At 39.6% G+C, this 24,540-nt stretch overlaps 1 protein-coding gene across 1 annotated transcript in view; it reads right to left on the minus strand.

The window, feature by feature from the left end:
- The window catches only part of foxp4 (forkhead box P4), a 125,213-nt gene that overhangs the window by 35,425 nt on the left and 65,248 nt on the right, over positions 1–24,540 (minus strand). The window contains exons 4-6 of the mRNA XM_077529808.1: positions 20,306–20,395; positions 4,576–4,698; positions 7–144 (exon numbers count right to left, since the gene is read on the minus strand). Of these exons, the coding sequence (XP_077385934.1) occupies positions 7–144; positions 4,576–4,698; positions 20,306–20,395 (351 nt within the window). The remainder of the gene's footprint in view (positions 1–6; positions 145–4,575; positions 4,699–20,305; positions 20,396–24,540) is intronic.

Consider the following 24,540-nt stretch of genomic DNA (forward strand, 5'->3'; position numbering starts at 1 on the left):
GTTCACCTCTTTTGCTGCTTGCTTTCCGACCTGTTGCTGCTGCTGTTGCTGCTGCTGCTGTTGTTGCTGCTGCTGCTGCTGCTGCTGCTGAGTCAGGAGCTGCAGATGCAACTGCTCCTGCTGTTTCTTGTAGTACTCCTGGAGCTGCAGGGAGGTGAAGAGGAAACATGAGAGAATCGAAACAACAGCGCAAGAATCATCAGCATGACGAGGTTTCCTTCCTTAATTATAGCGGCAGTGTGCGGTCCACTGACAAACCACATACAACGAATGGGTGTTGACTTGTAAGGCAATTATGTATGGCGAGCAATTAAACAGGAAGTCAACAATAATATATGAGACCTCACTAGTCAAAACATGACATTCTGGTTAATATTACATTTGTAGAATATGAGTTATAAAGCAAAATCCAGGTTTTTTTTTTGCTTTTTTTTTTGCTTTTTTTTTTTTTTATCCATCTCAGGGGCGACCATTTTGCCACTTGCTGTCCACGGAAGATGACATCACAGTTGCTCAGGGCTCAAACAACGACCAATCACAACTTACCTGGTTCCTGAAGCTGTGCTGTGATTGGTTGTTACCGGAAACCTGAGCAACATTGATGTCATTTTCAGTCAACAGCAAGTGGCAAAATGGCCGGCCCGAAATGGATAAAAAACGGATGGATTAGCTGCTTAACTCATATTGCGTAATATTAACCAGAATACCATATTTAGACAAGTGGGGCTGCATAGAACATATCATTGTCAAAAAAAAAAAAGTTGACTTCCCTTTTAAACACTACATCCAAGAATCAGACTGTGGCCGGAAATACCCTCTGACTGCATACAAGGACATAATGATACGAGGATGGCAGATGTCTCTCATTTTTGTTTTACATCCATCCACAAGGTCTATAATGCTGAGCATCCCTCCGAGGGAATTACACACATATAGTCATTATCTACCCCACTTATTCATGAGATCACCGCAGGGGGCTGTAGTCGATCCCAGCTGACACTGGCTGAGAGCCACTAGTAGGACTGCGCCACACGTTTACTTAAGCGCTGCACTTCAACTTCCTATGCAGTACTTCCATTCTGCTGTTGGAAGAAATATACAGTCGCACTACAACTACAGTATTTGCTGAGATAATTACATTGAAATTATTTGGACAGACAAAAACAGATTCTACCATCAGACTCCTGGACAAATGACATCATTATATGCCAACCACATTGTGCAATATTTACATTTTATTTTGTAATCGTATTCATTTGAATGTTCGCACCGTGTCGTACCTCTGCAACTTGCAATACCTCAATATTTTTGTTTATTATTTACATAGTTATCTTTTGCACTAACTAGAACAGGGATGGGCAACTCGCGGCCACAAACGTTACACCAATATATATTTTTTCAAACCCACAAAATTCTTCACAAAGTCACTTATAAATATTCAATATACGTTTTCAACAAAGAACAGGGGGAAAAGGGAGAAAAAAAAATCCGTAAAACCAGGAAAAAATATTGGAAAAAAAGACTCAGCAAACTCTAAATCTGCAGATGCCCAATCGTCAGTATGCCGAGCTTGACTGTAGTTTTAAGTTGTAATATCACCATTCACAACTAGATGGCAGGCACGACTTCAACGCGAGTAGGCCTAATATTTACATGGTATCTCAAGAATATTGAAATGTAGATTGGGTTGATTTCTGTGGAAAAAAAATGTGCAAAATAATTGGTTTGCTGTTCAGCAGTTTTGTGCCATCCTTGAATGGAAATGTTTATTCAAGAGAGCCCTTAAAAAAATCACAATACGTTACTGTTTTTTTGGTTTTTACTTGCTTCAGACCTGTATTGTAAAAAATGAAATGTGTACCGGTGTATTTAAAACATATATTTTGTCCACATTTAAAATGGCGTTTTTGTCATACATCTGGTTAGGAGATGTATGGTCCTATGTGGCACTGATGGAAAATTGTCTTTCATCATTTAAAATGACACTTCTTGACTCTAATGCATAATGCATGCAAAACATACTAGTGTGAATATGTGGCAGTGAAACACCTGTTAATTAAACTAATTGTCATAATTAAACCTTATGACTTGGTCCCACCCACAAATAAATCCATACATTTACTGTCAAGGAGCGAAACAAAGTCACTAAAAATCAAAAACCATTTATTATGCAGTCCACTGAAAACATCCAGATGACATCGAGTGTGAATTGAGCCGACGCCAGCCGCACAAAAATCAGCTCTGTGATCCACTGCACCACACGCGGGCCCCTCCGCCGGGACCGTTCTTTAATTTAAAAAACACACATCGCAAACACCCAACGCGTTGTCTCCCCTGACTGACCACAGCCTGTCTGTGCATTTGTGTTCGTAATCAGTCATTTAGTCAGGCCGCTCCATTAAGATTACAATCTCGCACACGAGGGGAGCAACGCAGGCGGGGAAACTCTGACCACAGTGCGCGCTTTAAGTGTGCGTGTGTGCATGCGAGGTTATCCTCTTGAGATCAACGCCTCTGCCGTTTGTCTTTGTTTCATGGCGCATCAAATGTTCAAAGAGGCTTCTCCGAGGAGAATGACTTCACAGAGCAGCAGTTGCCGCAGTCTCTCATCCGTCTGACCGGCCATCGAGCCGACCAGACACCAGCGAACATCCTAACTGAGCGGCGTCACGCTCCTTTTGTGCGACGCGCCATTTTACATTCCCGCCTTCAATGTTATCCCGGCCATAGCTTGAGTTTTGCATAATTTACTTTGCATTTCAACAATGACATACTTTCTTATCTTTAATTTGTTTTAATGGAAGACGCGGCACTTTTTTTTTTCTTTCTTTCCCTTCCTTTCTTTTATTGTTCCTTAGGCGGGGTTAATATCTCTTTTCTGCCTCACTAGTCCTGATCCCCCTCCTCGTCACACATGCAAATGCATATGCAAGCACGCACACACTGAGTGGTGAGTTGAGGGAATAATTAAGTGATAATTAAGGTCTTTTAATGATTTGATTCAGTGGCTCTATGCATTAAGAGTATAGTAGTGAGGCACTCACCTCTTCAGCCTATTACCACGACCTTGCCTTAGCAAGGAAGGAAAGGCAGAGCAGTTCTAGCATAAGTAAAGGTTAGAGGAAATTTAAAGGTTAACTTACACGCACATACACACAAATATTATGTGGTAGTGGACCGTAAACCTCCCTTACACTTTTATACAATGCTGTATTGCCATGGGGTTATGAAATTTAACGCTCTGCTGAGTGATATGGCAGCTGATTGTCTCTTTTTCTCCGTGTGTGTCTGTGTCAGTTTGTGCAAAAGTGCTTCTGTGTGTGCGTGTCTGTGCAAAAGTGCTGGCTTGCAGATATGGACTGGAAGCAAGTCCATACTGTGGTTAATTAACGGGGAGAATGATGTTAAACTGCGTGGTTTTATTAGTCTGACTTCACTGTCGTAGGGGAGGTGAGGAGGTTCTTAGCCACCCTTACCTTCATAATGTGATTTGTACCGTCCTTTATTGATTGGATAAGGTTGTAAAGGACCAAACATTTAGGAAAATATAGCTTAAAAGTCACCCAAAAACCACACAAAATGGCCACCACGGACATGGATAAAAATAAGTGGATTTTGCTGCTTAATTCATATTCCACAAACACAATATTAATCAGAATGAGTTAGAATTAGACTAGTGGGGGACACATAGAACATATTGTAAAGACTATTTTTGGATTTACACTTTATCGTAAGGTCCTACTATTCGAGTGCAAGTGTATTTCACACATGGAGCCAAGAGGTCACATCTCAACATCCATCCATCCATCCATTTTCTTGACCGCTTATTCCTCACAAGGGTCGCGGGGGCTGCTGGCGCCTATCTCAGCTGGCTCTGGGCAGTAGGCGGGGGACACCCTGGACTGGTCGCCAATCGCAGGGCACACAGAGACGAACAACCATCCACACTCACAAGCACACCTAGGGACAATTCGGAGCGCCCAATTAACCTGCCATGCATGTCTTTGGAATGTGGGAGGAGACCGGAGTACCCGGAGAAGACCCACGCGGGCACGGGGAGAACATGCAAACTCCACCCAGGAAGGCCCGAGCCTGGACTCGAACCGGAGACCTCAGAACTGGGAAGCGGACGTGCTAACCACTCGACTACCGTGCCGCCCCGTCACATCTCAACATTTGACAGATATTTTGCAGATGAGCAGTGTTTGTTTGTTGGCTGTTACCATGGCAACAATGAATACCTGAAGCCGTCCTAAAACACTGGTTAGTGCATGTGTGTTCCTACAGGTGGGGTCATGCTTAGCTATAATAACAATCATGCACAGTAGTAATAATGCAAAAAGAGGAGGAACGTTAACAAAAATGTGTGCATGAGTCAGAATGTTTGCCTTTGTTTACCTTCAATGATCTCACAGCATTGAATGAGATACAGGCGCACCTAGTTTGTGTCATCGCACAATGAAGCATCAGACACATCTAAACATGTTGGTGTGGGAGCGAGTCCAACCAGACATACTAGCAAAACACCGCCGGCGTGCGTACGTGTGTTTGTTTGCTTAGGCGCATATGTTTCACCTGCTGAAGCATGAGCGCTTGCTGTTGCTGCAACAGGGCCTGGAGCTGAGGGGGTGACAGGATCTGTTGCATCTGCTGTGGAGTGATCATCTGGGGGCTCATCATAGCCATGGATACGGGGACCTGGATAAAGTAACACAAACACAGTCAAATCTTGAGTTTTATGTGAAAAGAGTCACCATTAATACTTATTTCATTTCCCTCACGGGATGAATAAAGAATGTCTGTCTGTCTGTCTATCTATCTATCTATCTATCTATCTATCTATCTATCTACAGTAGCTAGCTAGCTGCTAACTACTGTACCTAGCTAGCTAGCTCGCTATGCCCAACATGTACGCAAAGTTTCAGGTAGTTCAATGGCTCATTTTAATGGCAATGTTATAAATAGCACAAAAAAATTAAACCAGTCATGATTTATTACAAAACTTGAAAACTGAAATACAATTTAGACTTGAGTGGCCACTTTTTGCTAGGCGGAGTTCACAGAGCTCAATCATACTGCCCCATATGCCAATGAAAACAATGGCCTGTGCTAGTTAGCCAAAAACAAGACTATGAAGGACTCCGAGACAAGTTTATTTATGCACAGAAATCTGACAGGAGAATCAGCACTTTGTATCAAATATAAAATACATATTTTAAAATGTTATAGATCAACATCACACAAAGACAAATAAAGACATATTTTGCTGGCACGTTCCTCCACTTCACTGGCATTGTTGAAAATAATTGAGGCAATTTATGGGACAGCAGCAGATATACAAGCTCCGAGAGGCAATCTTCATCTAAAAAATAATAAATACATCTTATCTCCCTCCATAAACACATGATTATGGTTGCCTGCGATTTACTTCCCGCATATTCAAGGCTGGCTACGAAAAGACATACAACAACATCCTGGCTGTCACTGCGAGATGTCTATCTCATCAGAGCGTGCAGCAGGCAAGCAAAAGACACTGCAAAGAGAAAAAGCAGTGTGCAAACGTTACACACACAGATAGACAGGGTTGCTAATCTGATTACAAACAATACGAGTGAAAGCAAACTAATCACACATTTCAGTCAGGCATAAGCGCAGGATATGTGTGTTAAAAACATATTTACATTTTAAATTAATAGACAAATGACAGAGGAAACAATTAAGGGAAATAAAGACAAAGCAGATTACAGATATTTAGTGAGACGGGCAGTGAGCGTGTGACTGCCAGAGTGGATATAGTGTCTCTCTTAACAGGCTGAGGGATGACTCGCGTTTCCTTCACTGCCTACACGTCAATAAACTATACTGCCTTCGCAATACAAATAATCCCGCCTGTTAAGCAGTGATGGCACTTTAATAGAGAAATACAAGCATGACTTATCACCTCACAAACTGGCCATTTATCTACATCCACTCCGCGTAGAATTATTTGTCACCATCACGGTCAAATGCTGTCACTGTTCCTCACTTACAAGAATGCTAGGGAAGTTGCAAGGGAAAGTGTGAAGAGCTGATTTGGACTTTTAAAAGAACATAATAATAACTCAATAGTAACTTCATGTACACTTGTTAAAGCTGCAATATGGAGGATTTCCCCCCCCCCCCCCCCCCCCCCCAAATATCTTTTCAACAGCCTTTTTATTTGACCATTTATGACTTCTAATTAGTAGATCAACATCTTAGCTCACAATGGGTACTCCTACAAGCCTCTGCCCAATATTTTTCAGGAAGAATTCGGGTTCGAATGTCCCGTCCTCTGTCTGCAGATGTGACGTCAAACGCGTTCTCGCTCATTCAGAGCTAGCATGAGTCTACTCAGAAGAGACCACCATCTACATCTAGCACGCCCCAGACACCCGCAGTTACTCCGCGGAAGGTTAAAAAAAAAAAAAAAAAAAAAAGGTTGTGCACGTACGAGTGCACACAGTGTGTACGAGCGTGCAGTTTCAGTTTTCGCCCACAGGTGGCAGTAGCGATTTGAAATTTTGAATCTTCCATATAGCAGTTTAATGTCATTAATGTTGAAAAAAAAATGTCTGAAAATTAAAAAAATATATATATATACGAGCGCACCATTGCCACCTACTGTAGTGGATGTGCAATTACACTTTATTCTTAAAAAAAACAAACAAAAAAAACTGTAAGGTGACATGTTGAGCTAAACGAAACTTTGTGGAAGTCTGGCTTAGCGGAGTAATGTGAGAAGGGTGAAAAAAAAAAAGTAGAATGTGGCTAAGTTAAGCATGAAGCTGAGTAAACTGTGTTACAAAATATGTAATTGTGATCAGAGACAGGCGGCATTAATGATGGAGTAGAGCGAGGTGTGAGGGAGGGGCCGTGGCAGTTGGTACACGGAGGGGGCAGTGAGCAAGGTGGGAGCGATGTTGGCCACCGCTTGGCATCACGCCAGCATGCTCCCTCCGCCGGGCCTTGTCATTTGATGCTGCCAAATGAAAAGCTGTAATTAATTGCTCTTGTGCATCCCATTCTTCCTGCTGACAACTCCTACGTTCTATTTTATACACACCGCCATTGACATTTTCAAGTCAGAGGCATAATAATTATTGGAGTTATAGCACCTTTCCACATGTCGGCTAATGCCCCGCATGGGCGCCAGTGCTGATATACGGGACTCGCGTGTGGTGAGGATGTAGATGAAGCTGAATGCATGTGTGCGCGACAACCTGAATGCTGAGCAGTTAAGGTTTGATGCCATTAATTGCCCCTATAATCTAATATCACAAAGCGTGGTGATTATGGGGGCACGCGATGCCACCGCCATACGACACCGCCAGGCGGTAAGCGACGACACAAAACAAAAGCCCTGCCATTAACGATTTGACGGGCCGGGACAAAAGCGCCTCACAATGCAGAATTATATTTTCATTCGGCTTTGTCTCTCCCTGTGAATGATTTCTCGCCTTTCATTGGGTTGTTGAATAGGGGGAGGCTGAAAAGCTGGCCGATTTGAAGTCAGCCATTTATTAAATGCATTTAATTTTTTTCCCCCCTTTCTGTCGCCCCCCTTTTTTCTTGTCGCATGTTAATTTAAAACTGGGAGATGTGTGTGTAGATTAGTGCCAGAAAGGTGGGGCCGGGTGGCAGAGGGAGAAAATGAGGACGTCACTGTTGAAAAATTAAGAAATCCCTAATGAAGTAAAACAAAGTGTGGCCAACAGTTACTCAATGAAGAACGTGTCACACCACCATTTTTATACTGAAGTTTCATCATATTTTATTCTATTTTAGAGACAAGCTTTTTGTTCGAATGGCAAGTTCCAATTAGGGATGTAGCGATATCAAAACGTCACATACGATATTATCACGATATGAAGCTCACGATACAAACAATTATCACGATATTGTGGGGAGGTTGGCGATATTTAAAAAAGGTCATGATATTGTAGAAAAAAGGAGCTCATACTTAAAAAAAAGCACAATATTGTGCTTTTGTACATAATGTTATGTTACAGCAATGTTATGTTATTATTATTAATTTTATTATTATTATGTATTATGTTATTATGTTATGTTGTTAATGCATGCACACATTGCGTTCCTCCAGATATTGACTTTATCTCTTCATCTGACAATTAGTGTAGATTTTCAGCATAGAAGGGCCAAAACATCCCTAATGAAAATTAAATTGCACTAAAAAACTAGCCACCAGAGGGTGCTAGAACTGCACAAATGGAAATCAACCTGATTTTTTTTTTTAACAGATGTGTTGCATTTAAATATCGTGATATTTATCGTGATATATATTCAAATATCGAAATATTTAAATATCGTGAACATGACGACGACGATATTGTGGCAGTTTTAATATCACTATATCGCGCTTATCGTTACATCCCTAGTTCCAATCACTACATTTTATTTTACACGATCAGGATTTTGGAGCCGATCACCAATCAACAAGTAAAAACAGAAAAAAGGAAAATGATTACGATCATTAGATGGACCAATATGTCTATTTAAAGAGCTTGTTTATTTACTGTACAGTCAACCCTTGCTATTCGAGGGAGACTGGTCCAGACCACAAATAGCCAAAATTTGCACAACATTGACACCCATCGAAATGCAATGGGAAAAAAGTAATAACAAATTAAACTCTAAAAATTCCTTCTAAAAATGCTAACATTCAATACATGGAAAATTGGTCAGATCCCCCTAAATAAAACCCTAATTATTCATAAAATACATATTTATATATATATTAGAACAACAAGGAAATTAATTTAAATAGATAAATAAAATCAAAAAATGCTATTGGCTGGCAACCAGTTCAGGGTGTACCCAGCCTACTGCCTGAAGCCAGCTGGGATAGGCTCCAGCACCCCCTCAACCCTTGTGAGGAGAAGCGGTTAAGAAAATGGGTGGATGGATAAAATGAAAAAAGTCCCAATCAAAATATGTGCTGGGACACCACAAATCAAAAACTCTTTCAATCAATACTGGTATCAGCCACTGTCGCAAGTACCCAATACCTTGAAACACCTGGTATCCATCCCTATTAAATGATATTCTTTATTATTTTAATCCCTACATACCAACTAGGTCAAGCAATAAAAGAAAGTGGCTGGATGAATATGTGCAATATGAATTCACATGCATTAACAGAATATATGGTGTCCCACAGGGTTCAATTCCGGGGCCTCTGCTGTTTTCATTGTATCTGCTGCCACTGGGTTCTATCTTAAAATAAGTCAGCAGTGGTTGTTTTAAAGTGCTCTATAAATACAGTGTTGAGTTGAGTGATGGCATCAGCGTCCTAACTGGAAGATTTTCAAACTTTAGCACAACTAGCTATCTAGCTAATCTAAAGGAACACTTCCTTAAGCTGTATGAAGATGGGCAATACAAGAACTCAAGATGAAACTGGTTGGGTTGAGTACCTCCAACAAGGTAACGAACCACTAGTAGTGATTGTGCAACCAGATGAAATGCATCACCAATAGTGAGATTAAATAGCATTACATTCTAACCTAACACACTGCTCCTTTCATTAACATGCAGGAATCAGTTATACCGTGCGTGCGCGGGAGCACACTGGTGGATGACAGAGGTCAACCCCTGCCATGGAGAGCGGGAGCTGGGGGAGGACGGGAGGCGGGGAGGGATGGAGACGAGATGCAAGAGACAGCCCTGTCGTTTACAGAGAGTGGAGGAGTAATTAGAGGGGCTGTTTGAAGAGGGAGTTTAACTGATTAACAAAGGAAGAGAGGGAGCGTCTGAAAGATGGGAAATAGGAGGAGGAGAAAGGCAGGGAGTCCCCAGAGGAGAGAGGAGAAAGGGGGGATGTAACTTGCATTTCAATGAGGGATCCATCCCTCTCTCCTCTTCTCCCTTGATGACTTTCATTCAAACAAGAAGGAGGGAAAGCCCCACTTTACATCTCGGATGAAAACTCGCAAGATGGTGAGGACGGTCGGATATTAAACCGGTGCCTTGGAGAGGGACGAGGCTCCATGTTGTTATACAGACAGGCTGCTCAGATGATGGCATTATCTCCAAGGAAGGGATGACATTTGGATCCCGTCTTCTGATCGCATCGCTTGCATTAACAAACAACCAACTTGGTCCATACAAGTTACATTAAATTCTACATTCATTAAATAAACAGGTGACATGGGTGACGTCTCCTTTCCTTTCCGTATTTTCATAGCCGAGCGCAGTTAAAAATTTGCATTTACGCCGTTGTGGGAGTGGACACAGCCGTCTTGATTGCTGGCCAATCAAAGCAGTTCCTCTCATTTCCTCATTCTCATTCTCTCTCATTCAATTCAGCGTAGGTGAGGCTACGGGCGCAAGTATAACATACTCACTGGAGTCCATGTTTATCAGGAACTGAAGATGTGCGACATGTTATAATTTCAAAAATTAAAAAAATAAACAAATAAATAAATAAAAGAAAAATATAATAATAATAATAATAATAACAACAACAATACAACTACTACTACTACTAATACTAATACTACTACTACTAATACTAATACTAATACTAATAATAATAATAGGGTTTAAACTAATCTGATTGGCTGGATTGGGCATTGAGCATGTTTTGCATAATTGGTGATCGACTATAATATTTTTAATGTGCTCGATTGATCAATGACATTATTTATCAGCTCCACAAAATATAACATTTGAAGTTATATTTAATGTTTATATTAGCATTTTTTGAAGATTTAACCCCCCCCGAATGCATTTCAATTGATGTCAATTATACATGACGATTCACTATTCTTGGGCCGGGCCAGTCATGAGTCCTGCAAATGATAGCTGTCAACTAAGTAAATAGACAAATTGCTACATCTTCAGATCGAATATGTGATTGTTTTTTTTTTTTTCAAACTCGATCACTGATCGGCCGAGAAATCCTGATCGTGTAAAGCTTAATAACAACAATAATAATAATAATAATATTAATAATTATCAATGGGCAATCTGATTCAAGGCCAAACTGGCACGAATGCGGCCCCGAGAGAGAGAGAGAGAGAGAGAGAAGAGAAGAAACGCCGCCATAATCACCATCTAAACAGGCTCTCAGTCTAAATGATGTGCACCTTGCCTCTGGGTCTACGGGGACACATCGGAGAGAGGGATAATTGAAAAAATGACAAGGGAGGAGGAAGAGAGAGGCTGACACACCTCCTCCTCCTCCTTCCCTCTCTTGCTCCCCTGGTAGGAGCAACCCCTCCCACCCCAGCAGTGCTGTTTATCCCTGTCACTGAGCATTAGCACCTCTCCCCTCTCTGTTACTCTCCCTGTCACACACAAACCTTGATGTGCCTGAAAACCTGACTTGTGCATACAACATGGGAACTTGTGTTGTTTGCATGCATGCATGACCCTCCGCTGCCACTGAAGGGATACACACTCCATTCCTAATAAAGTGAAGCCCCATGTTTTTGTTTTTTTTTCCTTGAACTCGGACTTGTTTGTACAAAAGCTATCTTTCCCCAGGTAAACAACCTGTCTCTTCCTCTTACAAAAATAATAAAAGGAGGGCATGGAAGGGTGGGAGGGTTTTCAGGAGTAAGTGGGCTCTACAAGAGAGGACTGAAGGAGAAAGGAGGGGAAAAAAGTAAGTGAAGGAGTCCCTACTGTGTGAAGAGTGTTTGGAGCTCAGGGTCAGCCCACTACTAGAATTAAAAGGGCTTCCATTGTATGCGGTGAGTACCCCTACTCACTAATCCACAGTGGGGCCAGGGGCCACATTAGCCTGGGGGGGGGGGATTGATGAGCAAAGTAAAGGTGAGCGGAGTTGGGGATGTTCTGATCATCTCGCCTCCAATTCTTATTTCCCTCACGAGGACATCAACAACTCTTACTGGCATCAAGCCAAATAAGTGTGCCCCAATGGACAATCCTGTTTCTTTTACATCATCGATATGTGTCAAATTGCGAGCTCAAACTGCATAAAAATTTGCATACTATGTTGGGGATTTGAAGAAAAATAAACTGTTTAAAAGCTGGAATAATTGGATTATCTGAAGAATGCATCACTGGAGAGCAAGTGAGAGAAAGTGGTTGTTCTTTCAGGTTCAGGAAAAGTTTACATATTTTAGAGGAGAGGGGATATACCTGCAAACAAGAAACTGCCAATTTAGAGTAAATACATATGAATGTACTTGTAAGCTAAATGCTAAAAACATTTTTTCACATAATGCCAAAATAAAATATATAAAAAAATATATATTTGGAGCAATTGGCCTACAGTATAAAATGTGTTCATAAAATTCAAAATTTGATAAATATAATAATTAAAATTTTATTTAAAAAGTAAGTATGAAAATAGTGTTTATTTATTTATTTATTTATTTATTATAATTTATTAATATGTTTGCAGTGCATGATTTCCATTGGAAAAATTTTTTTCCAATAATGTATTGAATTGCACTCGTGAATTTTTTTTTTTTTTTTTTTTTTAAGCATTTGGCCTACACGTACTTCAAACATACTTGTAAGTACGTTCGCGCATTGAATACTTGCAAATATGTTCAAACTAATTTACTGAAAATGCATTTGACATTCGTTGAAATGTATTTGCCAGTCAAAAAAATGTTTCATCTACATTGCCAGTTGCACGCTTCCGTTGATATAAAGACTTCTCAAATATGGAACATTTTAGTATTTAACCTACAAGTATGTTTGAACATTGCAAATAAAATATGTATTTGCAAGTATGTTAAAACGTACGTTCAAACGTATTGAAATCCGGGCGAATTTGTCGGCTGCATGACGTCACTCCCACGGCAACTTGACAGCACGCACAGATTTTTTTTTTCACTCACTCACTCACTCACTCACTCACTCACTCACTCACTCACTCACTCACTCACTCACTCACTCACTCACTCACTCACTCACTCACTCACTCACACAAACTTGAGTGAGTGGGAAAAAAAAATTATGTGTGTGCTGTCAAGTTGCCGCGGGAGTGACGTCATGCAGCCGACAAATTCGCCCGGCCCCTTCTGCCGACAGTGAATGATAACCCCCACCCCCACACCTACCCACACACACACACACACTCTGTGATTGGCTGGAGGGTTAAACAGCTGTCTGTCCACAGAAACGTCCTGCTGTTGACAAAACAAACACAAAATGGCAAAATACAGGCTGGGGGTTTAGGAAAAAATCACCACCACACATTAACAGAAGCCCAGAGGTGTATATTGAGAAGGAATTCGTGACTATACAACCTGTATTTATAAAGTACATTTTCCTGAGTGAAAACAGAAGACCGTGCCTTTAATATCATCTGTAGAATATTGTCGCATTTGCTACAGTTCCTTGTTAGAAAGTCTTGTTGAAATTGAGTCACAATTTTTGAGCGACTTTGGAGGTGCCCTTTGTTCCAACAAATGTCGCCACATTCCAAATTGTACCACCTTGTAGACGTTTCATGTTGGCGGTTCAGCTGTACTTCTTTTGAATTGTCAGACGTGTGTAACATGATGACATGCGAGTTATTACTTAGCATTCACATACTCGTCACAAAATATGCTGTTAATATTAAAACACACACAGGTGTGAAAGAGACTCCATATGCAGGCCTCGGAGAGCGCTGAAGAACAGATGGAGGGGGTGTGGGGGGCTTATTAGTGAGCTGGGAGGTGTCCTGTTCATGTGGCCATACACATGTAGACGCACACTCATGCCAAATACTCTCCTTGACAGGGCACAGACAAAATGAAAAGAAAAGAAACTTCAGAGGACAGTGACAGACCATCAAGTTCAAGTGGAAAATCTACCCACCCCCTCCCCTTGTCCTCTCCCCACAGCGCCACCGTCCATCTAACGCCCGACTGCCTCCGAATAAAAATGACAACACACTTCCAGAAACACACGCGCGAACACACACTCGGGCCACTTCATCGGGAAGTGTGAGGAGTGGCTGTTATTGACCATATTTCATTATTGATTTCACTCATGTTTCAAATCACAAAATAAGTTTCACAGTCCAGCGCGCTCCCTTCTCTCCATCCCGGCCCGATCCCAACCTCTTCCCGTCCACCCTTCACAAACTGTCAGGACCCCGCACACCCCCGGCTTTGTTCCGTCCCCGCCTGTCCGACGCGGACGCGCGCGCACACACATGCGCGGCCTGGCAATTCCCCCGCACATCAAATGAGAGAAACTGTCGACTAAACACTTTCAGTGAGTGGACAAAAGGAGTGCTTTGGGAAAAACACTTTAAAAGGAAATAATGGAGAAAGGAAAGAAGGGCTGCTTGAGTCCCACTCAGAGGGGCAAAGCACTCATCTTTTCACATACTTTTGTTGCTTACTATAAAGACCTTTAAACAATGTATGCTTGAGTTTCTCACACATGCGCAGCGCATCCGAAAATGAAGCAAAAATCTTGGCTTTGGATTGCCATGACGCTCTCTACAACCTGCTGTGCTGGTGCCAGGCCTCTTCAGACCGCAACTAATTAACATTCCTCTAATGAGTCTTTTCGCATTTTCTCCTAATTAAACACGCTCCTTAAGAATACATGAAAACAGGACACCTCGCGATTCAATTACACACGTATGGGCCTCCGCCAAGCACGCGCGCTAATCTGTGTGTGTGCGTGCCAAGTGGCGGCGTGTTAAGTGGGTATGCGGTATATGTGCCACCCGCCATATGAGCGCGTGCCAAGCGTGGCAGGTCGTGGAGGCGCGCATCATGCTGGCTAATCCGCCAGTTGTTAATGTGTCAGCCAATTGAGCTCCCACCCACTCCTGCCACCAGCAATTACGATAACCGCGACTCATAAGTCCAACATCAACTACATGATCGCTTTCAGGGGATGGGAATATTTTCAGGTGTCGTCATGACAAATTTAGCATTTAAATGTTTGCCATTTGAGCTTAACTGAACACCAAAATGATGCATCTCAGTGTCTTGAATTATGAGTGAGAATATTAAGAAAAGGGTTGAAACAGTTGGGATCAGGGGAACCGTAAGGTCAGTTAGTTTTAGAGTGGGGTGGTAGGTCTTTTTTTTATTTTATTTTTTTATTTTAGTTCATTTTTTTTTCATTTTTTTTCATTTATTTTTTATTTTTAAAGATTTTGTATTAGTTATAATGTGTGTATAGTTGTTCTCATAAGTTTCTTAAGATCCCATACCCCCAGGATATTTAAACTTATGAGTTGTGTATATATATATATATATATATATATATATATATATATATATATATATATATATATATATATATATACACCTCAGCGGCACAAAAAAAAAAAATCTGATTTACGGTATATGCTGAAAAACCTGATTAAAAGTAAAATTGGCATGCTAATTCAAAAATTGTACCCATTTTTATTTATTTATTTATTTATTTATTTATTTATTTATTTTTTAGCACATCAACTTTTTTTCTCCAAACCTTATCCTCCAGAAAAGCAAAATTTCACAGATTATATTGTTGGTGCATCAAAAGCAATAGTCCTCAAGTTGAACGCTCCAGAAATAAAGCACATTTTTACTACTTGCACATAATTATCGTTATAGTGGCCTTTGTAATAACATAATAGTGTTATGTAAACATTGCAGTCATGCCTGTTTCTTTCAGATTTTATTGTATGTCAATATTTGATTTTTTTATAAAACAAAAACTTTATTCTATCTATTCAGTCGAGAAAACAGGCATCCAACAGTTAAAGGGATACTTGACACAGTTAACCATTTTCAGCTGTTAAAAGAAATTATTTTGTCCAGAATTAATTTGTTAACTTTCATGTACAATTAATACCTTTAAAATCTAATAATTTTACCACTTGCTGTCGACTAAATGACAGATGACATCACCTGTGCTGAGGAAGTAGGTAACGTCCAATCACGGCTCACCTGTTTTCTGCGTTTAATCAGGAAACTGAGCCATGATTGGTCGTTACCTATTTCCTCAGCACAGGTGATGTCATCTTCAGTCGACAGCAAGTGGAAAATATAGTTCTTATAGGTATTAATTGTTCTTGAAAAAATAATGACGTTGCCAAATTCACTGTGGACAAAATATTCACTTTTTACTGCTGAAAATGTCTCAATGAGTCGTGTCCCTTTAACGTGACAGAGAAACGTTAGATAATTTGTGTTATTAACGATGACACAGAACGTCCCTGGAGTAAACGAGATGGCCTTTGCTGTAATGTCTTATTTTGCGGGTACGATCAATGACGTCATTGATCGATCTGCAAATTATGACATTACAACCGATCAACGAATATGTGCCAATTTAATCCAGCCAATCAGGTCTCTGTAAAGTCTAGTATTAATAAATGTCCGCATCCTACTGGCAGCAAGCAATGGACCAGCACACAATCATACAATAAATTCAACAACAATAAAAATGCATTTGATTCTATTATTAATTTAATTTGATCCCACTATTGTAGTTTTAGTGCAGCCACACTCCCATTGGGCGCCATCAATTGTTCCTGCAATTGCCTGTCGAGAGACGTGAGCTATTGTCAAGTTTCTCCTGGATGTGACACGAGACAGTGACGCACACGCACACGCGTGCACGCGCAGAGCGGACTGATAATATCTCACGCAAGCAGTCCAACACAAAGACCATCTCAGAACAACCAATCATAGAGCAGATACAATCTTGAGTGAGTTTCTTTCGCTTGCAGTCCGGATCCTCCCTTCCATTACAAATGAAGAAAAAGAAGAGAAATATGATGGAGAATGGGAGGGGGGGGTTAGCATTAGAGTTGTTGTCAGCATAAACCACGACATCAGAGAAGTCAAGACACAAGAAGAAGTCTTCCCCCCTCTCGCTCTATCCCTCAGAGAGAAAGGGGGAAAAATCTAATTATCAGGCTCCTAAAGATCTAATTATTGTCTGACACTCATTTGCATGTGAGAGAGCACCCCATGGAACAACCTGAGGACGGCCATTTTGTGTGCCTGGCGTGGACCACTCTAACGTTTGCCGTTGAAATATGGCATGCTACAATTCAATTATCTTATCAATGATGTGAATTATTTGCTGATTTTTTTTTTTAAGACTGGGTGTGCTTAATGTACAATATTTTTTTTTTCAAGTGTTTCTTACTCTTGAAAGTGGACAAATAGGGTTACCAAATAGAAATAGAAAATAGAAATCTTTTCAACCATTGATGCAGTAAGGTTATAGTCAGTAAATCATAAAGTTATTTGAAGTTAAAAGGAGTGTAAGTCATTGAGTTGTACGTTTGTGTCAAGGTCATTTTTTCTGCCACTAGATGGAATTAGTGTTTCATGTTGGACATTAGTGACAGAAACAGTACATTTTTCTGTTCAAGTTCAGAGCAATTGGTTATTGGAACATGAAACACTCGTGGACTCCGGGACATTTTGTTCATTGTAAATTACAACTAGTCACCAGTCCCCACTGAGGTTATTATAGTTTTGGAATTTTTCATTTTAGTTAGTTTTAATTTTGTTTTGAGTTTTGATTTAGCTAGTTTTAATTAGTTTTCAGGGTGGTTCTGATCGTTTATTATTATTATTATTATTATTATTATTATTATTATTATTATTATTAATGTATTTTTTATTTATTTATTTTTTTAAAGGGTATTACTTGTGTGCAATATTTAAAAAAACACCATCGGAACGACGTCTGAAGGTGCTTTTCTATTGGTTGCTGCGAGATGACGTCATTTTCAAATGTCCTTATTCCAGTTAATATCAAAATAAATCTACTTAAAATCAACCATATTTAAAATCATCCGTAAAGGTTCATGCGTACAATTATTTTATTTAATTATTTAGTAATATTTGTAAACATAAAATGTAGTTTCAGTTCGTTTTTGTTTTTTTAAAAAGCATTTTCGTTTTATTTAATTAACAAAATTGTTTTGTGAATTTTAGTTTGAGTTTTTTTCATTAGTTTTAGTTAACTAAAATAACCTTGGTCCCCACAAATAAAAACTTTTTTTTTTTTAAATCACAATTATTATTGCTAAGTTATGTGAAAATAACTTGTTGTGTACAACATTGAATGTTTTTACATCAATTGTATTTTTATTTTTAATGCCTCTGGACATCGTATTTAATACTTTTGAATGCCCATTAAGGCCTTAATTTGAGCAAAAATCTATTTAATGACTTTTTATACTTTTTAATGGCCCACATAAACCCTGAGAGTGATTCTCTTTTAGTGAAAATGAATATCGGCTCCAAATATTGGTTCACAGCCTTGACTGTCGGTATCTGGAAAAACAAATCAGTCTATCTATACTAGTGATGTTAACTTGTTACATTACAATCAAATCAGATCATACTCAAGCTGCAGAACCATTTTATTTTTTAGGATTTATTCGTTTACAAGAACCAGGCCTAAAACAAATCTTAGTACAGTTTTTCAAATCACAAATTACAATCTTGGAAGTTTACCGTGGCATCTAGTAATTAGTCCCCCCCTTTTTTTGTGTGTGCGCACCATGTTTTTTCTCACTGAGGAGACACACACACCCATGCCCTGCCAACACACATCCTCGAGCGCATTGGCAGGATGTGTGTGACCATTTGAGCTGACAGCTGAGACAACAGAGATGGAGCTCGGGTGCCCTGGATAGTGCAGGGAGGCTAGCAGGCCAGGCACCAACAAACAAGACAAACAAGACAGAGATGGAGAGAGGGGAGGAGGAGGGGATTTTTTTTTTTTTTTTTGCTGTGTGTCTGCATCCGTGCGGTAGGAGAAAAAGCGAGGGAAGGAAGTAGAAGGTAACACCCCACATCACAATGTGCACATGAGGCAGGTCAAGTCAGCGTGTTTTCAATCCGTGTTTTGCATCCAAAACTGTCATTCCAGGTCAATGGTAACACTTTTATGTGTGAACAACAGAAAATAAAACTTTTTGAAAATTGTAGTCTTCACGGTTTCATATAAGATGTCATTTGTATAGCCACAAACTAAATAAAGCGCAGATTGAAGGCATGTGTCACTTCTGAAGGGCTGCGATGGGGAAGACACGACCAGACGCGTATGTGTATCATCATCACCACTTAGTATGTGTTGATTTACACTGTTCGGTGTTAATATTGAATTCAGAAACAAAGCACAATGATGACATGATGATGTCTCAATGCTGATCTAAAGTCAATAAAGTCTTCATGATTGCTGTTCTGTTTTTGATTAAAGTGTTATTGTAAATATATATTTGTTGTTTTTAATTCTAGGGCCTAAATGTTTTTTCAGCATAATGCAAAAAAAATAAAAAAAATGCTAGCTGCCACTGCTTTCATTTACTTTGTAACTAATAATTTAATTGAATAACTTAATATATATTTTTTTTTATTAAATAGTAATTTCTAGAGATAGACTGGTTTGTTTTTTCAGTGCACTAAAAGGGAAAATATTGGCAACAAACTGGGGAAAAAACAAAACAAAACAAAACAAAAAAACAGCCCAACTTTTAAAATGGTTTTAACCATGTGTCTATTTAACAACTTTTCAGATTATAATTTTTTTTTAAAGTTTTTTTCTTTTTTCTTTTTTTAGCTCCTTATTGTTTGCTACAGTAAATTATTTTATAAAATGTCTGAAATGTTAAATTTGTACTTAGAGTATCTTATTTTCAACAAAAATTGAAGGTTTAGAGTTCCAAGGGTCAGCAGCATCTCTTATAAAGTAAAATGAAAATTTAAACAAATAGTTCTCTAAAGTTAAGACAGTTTTAAACCGATCAATTATCGGACATCTGATTTTCAGATAAGGCCTATGCCGATATTTGTTAAAATGCTGAATATCCTTGCTGATAATCAGTCTGTCCCTAATAATTTCTTATCAAGACTTTAGACTTTTGCTGGAGAAATAAAACGCAAAAAAAAGCATAAATAAATGAATAGAAAATTAATATAATTTCAATAAATTATATATAGCAAAAAATATTATTATTAAAATAAGATACTATTCAAAATATATAATTTGAATAAATTATATATAGCAAAAAATATTATTATTAAAATAAGATACTATTCAAAATAAATAAATAAATAAATAAATAAATAAAAGACTTTTTCCCATTTTTTTTTTAAATAAATTTTTTTAGGTTTTACCATCTTGTGACTTTCCAGACCGAAGACCCTAATGTGAACTACGGCTACAAATCAAACTGTCACAATGTGACAAAGGTGATAAAAAGGAGGAAGCCCGAGCAATAAGGAAGGAAAGAAATGTGCCTATATCACGCTGTGTAGCTGACATGGACACAGACCTCTGCACATGTGTGTGTTAGCGAGCGTGTTCTGACCTGCACGGGGCTCTGTTTGACCTCGTTGCTGCCCGGGGAGTTGAGTCCAGAGGCCTGCTGGAGCAGGAACTGTCTGGCTGCCTGAAGAGCCTGCAAGAGTGAGAGCGGACATGATGGGAACGTTTACATCTGGAGACATTCGGTCAAATGGTGATAATAAGTGGCGCATCAAAAGTGGAATATTCTAAGGGGAAACAGTTTGGAACTGAACCATAAATATGGCTATCAAGTCAAACACAATTGGGTTTCAAACTGAATCAAATCTGGCTTTTCAACCTGTTTTTGATTGTGAAGGGCAGCACAAAAGTCGTCATGTGCACATTATATTGTACATTGAACCTCAGTGTAACTCATGCAGTATTAAAAAAAATTTCTCTCATTTGTTTTATATAGCATTTTTCCACCTTACAAGGATCTTAATTTCACACAGTTGCAATGAAAAATGCAGTATTGAGATCTGTCTAGTGATGGGCATATACCGATACCGTATCACATCGAGCCAGTACCTGACCTTATTTCAAGGTATCACCACTTGTGACAGCGCCTCTTGTGACTGTTTTATGACGAGGAAGTAGAAATTATACATTAGAAGAATATAAAACGGTCATTAATTTCATGCAATTTAACATAAAAATGCTACCTTGGGATATATTGGACTTTATTTAAAATTATCTGCGTTTTGGGGGGAATTTTATGGATTAAAAGTACTAGTGGTATCAATACTTTGTATTAGCTGAGTACTCAAACTGGTATAGTCTGAAAAAAAGTGGTATTGAATAGCGGTGGGACGATACGGGTAAACCATGATTCGATACTGTGACGATATTTGGCTCACGATATCGATAATATCACGATACACGATTGCTACGATTTTTTATATATTGTCCAAATTTTTTTTTAGCAATACATCACGATATGTGACTGAAAAAGCCAACAAATGCCCATAAAAAGGACACTTTACATCGATATCTACCGTCAGAGTATCGATTATTTATTGCAACAGAGAGCGCAACAATATATTGCGATATCGATTTTTTTTCTCCCACCCCTAGTATAGAACACCCCTAGATTTGTCTTTTTTTTTTTTTTTTTTTTTTTTTTTTTTTTTGGGGGGGGGGGGGGGGGGGGTATTTTATGTATAAAAAGTATGACTGGTATCAGTGGTTGGTATCTGTGACTACTCAATGGTCTGAAAAAAGTTAAAATGTTACCTTAAACGGCAACATTTCACCCCCCCCCCCATTACTTTCAATGTCAATTCATGATTTAGATGCACTCCCAAATTGATCTTGTGTGTTTTAAGTGTGTTCATGTACACTGAGCCGCACACCAAAACGTGCTCGTCAACTTAAGAAGAATAAATTGCAGTGTAATCCCGGCCACTCCTTTTTACGGCAGACTTGACTCTTGACGTGACTTATCTCCTCCAAACTTGTTTGAAATGTCCTATTTCCAATATTTGGTCCTGCCTCATGCTCTCATTTGCGCCATTCAACTCCTCCTCCTCCTCGCAACCGTTGCAATTGGGTTGTCCACAATCCTCTGAGGCAGAAGTGTGTCAGGATATCGTCATGTGTGTCACTTGCACGGTGTTTATATGTGTCAGAGTGATGTAAGGCGACCCTGATGCACATTGAAGAGCCATGCAACTTCCCCACCATTCCTCCTCCTCCACTTCTCTACCCTCCAGTCGAGAGAGTCAAGCCCCTTACTCCACTTTCCTTAACTTACATTTCATGTTTGTCCACATTTAAGTATTCATATTAAAAAGTTTGTCATTTGTTGTGCTTTTGTGAAGACAAATCGGCTCCAGAGGCAAAAGGTCCTCTTGCTGGAATGTCCGAACTGTGCCGAAAACAAAACAAGAAAACACCCATTTCAAAACACGAGCGCATACGCGAGCACGTGACGGCGGGTTCGAGAGGGGAGACAGCAGGATGCACATTTGCTTCCTCTGACTCAAAGGGGAAAGGTTCCTTAGTAAATATTGATTTATGAAAGTCTGCGTGTGCATGTGCCGACACCACAAATTAACGACTCGGGATGTTCTTCTTACGCAACGACGAGAGGGAGGAGAAGAACGTTGTTGCGAAAGTGACTGTATAATGTCACACATTTAATGAATTGTCAAATTAGACGCCGTGGCACATTAAGTAACGACTAATTGCAAAAACAGAGCGGGAGATTAGAGGGAGGCCGAAAGAGACAGAAATGCTCGGCGCAGTCGCCGTGATGAGAACCATCTGGACGGAGCGCACTTGCGACTTTTGCCGAGACCGCAATTAAAACACACATACACAGATGTGGCTGTATACATACATACGCACACACGTGAATTTTAACACTTGAGCAAAAATCTGGGGAACCCCCTCCCATTTACTGCTTTGACCTCAGCATTAAAACAAGCAGACGCATATACGCACAACCGCCCAGTTTGTTGGCATGTGGTGTGAATTAGGCCTTGAACACCATGTCTGCCCAAGAGCGAGTGTGCGCTTTTGTCTCTATGCGTGTGTGTGTGTGTGTGTGTTGGCAGGACTTGGGAAGCCATGTCTGGCAACAATAAAGGACAATTCCACCCAAATTACCACCCTGATTACCACTATATTAAAGAACCATTTATGGCTTTCATAAACGCTAGAACAGAGCAGAGGTGATGCCTGTCTCCTCTCCTATATGCCGCTATTCATAGATGTGCTTAGGTTTGACTTCCAGCACAAAACAACAACAAAAAATGAAAGTAGGGCTAAAAAAACAAAAAAAAAACATGGACGGTTGTTAAATTTGAATTGTGACAAGTCACCATTTTCCAACATTCTTTTCAAGATGAAGTACTGCACGACTCGCGCTTCCACACAAAATGGGAAATGAGCATAAAATTGAGTGTGAAGCGTGAGTGTACATCTCCCACATTCCGCAGTTGTGGAGGTGTGAGAGTAAACACAAGTTGGCTGTACGTATATAGTGGACATGTCTACACTTTTAGTGTTGGCAAACAGTACAATGACGCACTGCTTGGTGACTTATTAAGAGGCCACGGATGGGCTGATCGCATACACACAAATGTGGCTGACATGCGTTGTCATTTATACCTTTAAAAATTATTTAAAAAACAGTACGCTTTTTATTTCCATGTTTTTGTACAATTAGTGTAAACTAGCCTAAGTGCAATTTCTGGAGAAATTGTGTGGGAATGCTGAAAGCTGAATGCTGAGATTTGAACGCATGTGGAATGCTTATGAAGTAAATTGAGAGATAAATTATGAAATTATGACCTCCTGGTTACTGGACAATGCACTTTACCAACTGTGGGTGTGGAAAGTGAAACTACATTGAAAATGAATGGAGAAAAGTTGATATTACAAGTTAAATTGTGCAAATACTGTAAGTAATGTGGAACCGGATGATATATATCCCGGGAGGCGTGATTTTTTTTAAGCTACTTGAAATTTGAACAGTGTAAATCAGAAGTGGGAGTTGTTACGTGGCAAAAAAGTGTGGAGAATAAAAATCACAATAACATAATTGTGGGAATGCTTCAGCATTCTCACAATTATGGTATAAGATTCCTTTAACTTAACTTTTCAAAGAAAATACCTAGTAAGAAAGCAGGAAAATCCGCCGTTTTTGTCGCTCTCAGTGGGCGGCCATTTTGCCACTTGCTGTCGAACAGTCAACCAATCACAGCTCACCTGGCACTGTGATGTCAACAAGTGACAAAATGGCCGCCCACTGAGAACGACAAAAACGGGGGATTTTCCTGCTTAATTGATATTCTAGAAAGACATTATGAATCAGAATATTTTGTTTAGACTAGTGGGGGCACATGGGACGTATTAGAAGGTATTTTTGACTTAACTTCCTATTTAAAAGTTGACATGTCAACACCTGTCCCTATCTCCAGTAGGCCTACATACCACAAAGGTTTACTTGAGTATTATTAATTTATACGGCTTTTTTTTTTTTTTGTAAATGTGTGAGGGTTAAAAACATAAAAATGTTTCTAAAACAATCACCACGTGGTTTCATGAGAAAATGTCTTGGAAAGCTGATTCATCGATAAGTGTACAATAGTGTAAATCTGTATTTTGGTGGCTGTCTATTCATAATCCTATATACTTCTGTGTCAAGGTTTGCGGAATGGTGGTGGTCCTGAACACACACGCAGGCACACACAATTATGCATGTGCACACACTCATTTCAACGTAGTCAAGAAGCTCTCCTCGTTGTTGGC

This window comes from Festucalex cinctus, chromosome 8, assembly GCF_051991245.1.
Source record: "Festucalex cinctus isolate MCC-2025b chromosome 8, RoL_Fcin_1.0, whole genome shotgun sequence".
Lineage (NCBI taxonomy): Eukaryota > Metazoa > Chordata > Actinopteri > Syngnathiformes > Syngnathidae > Festucalex > Festucalex cinctus.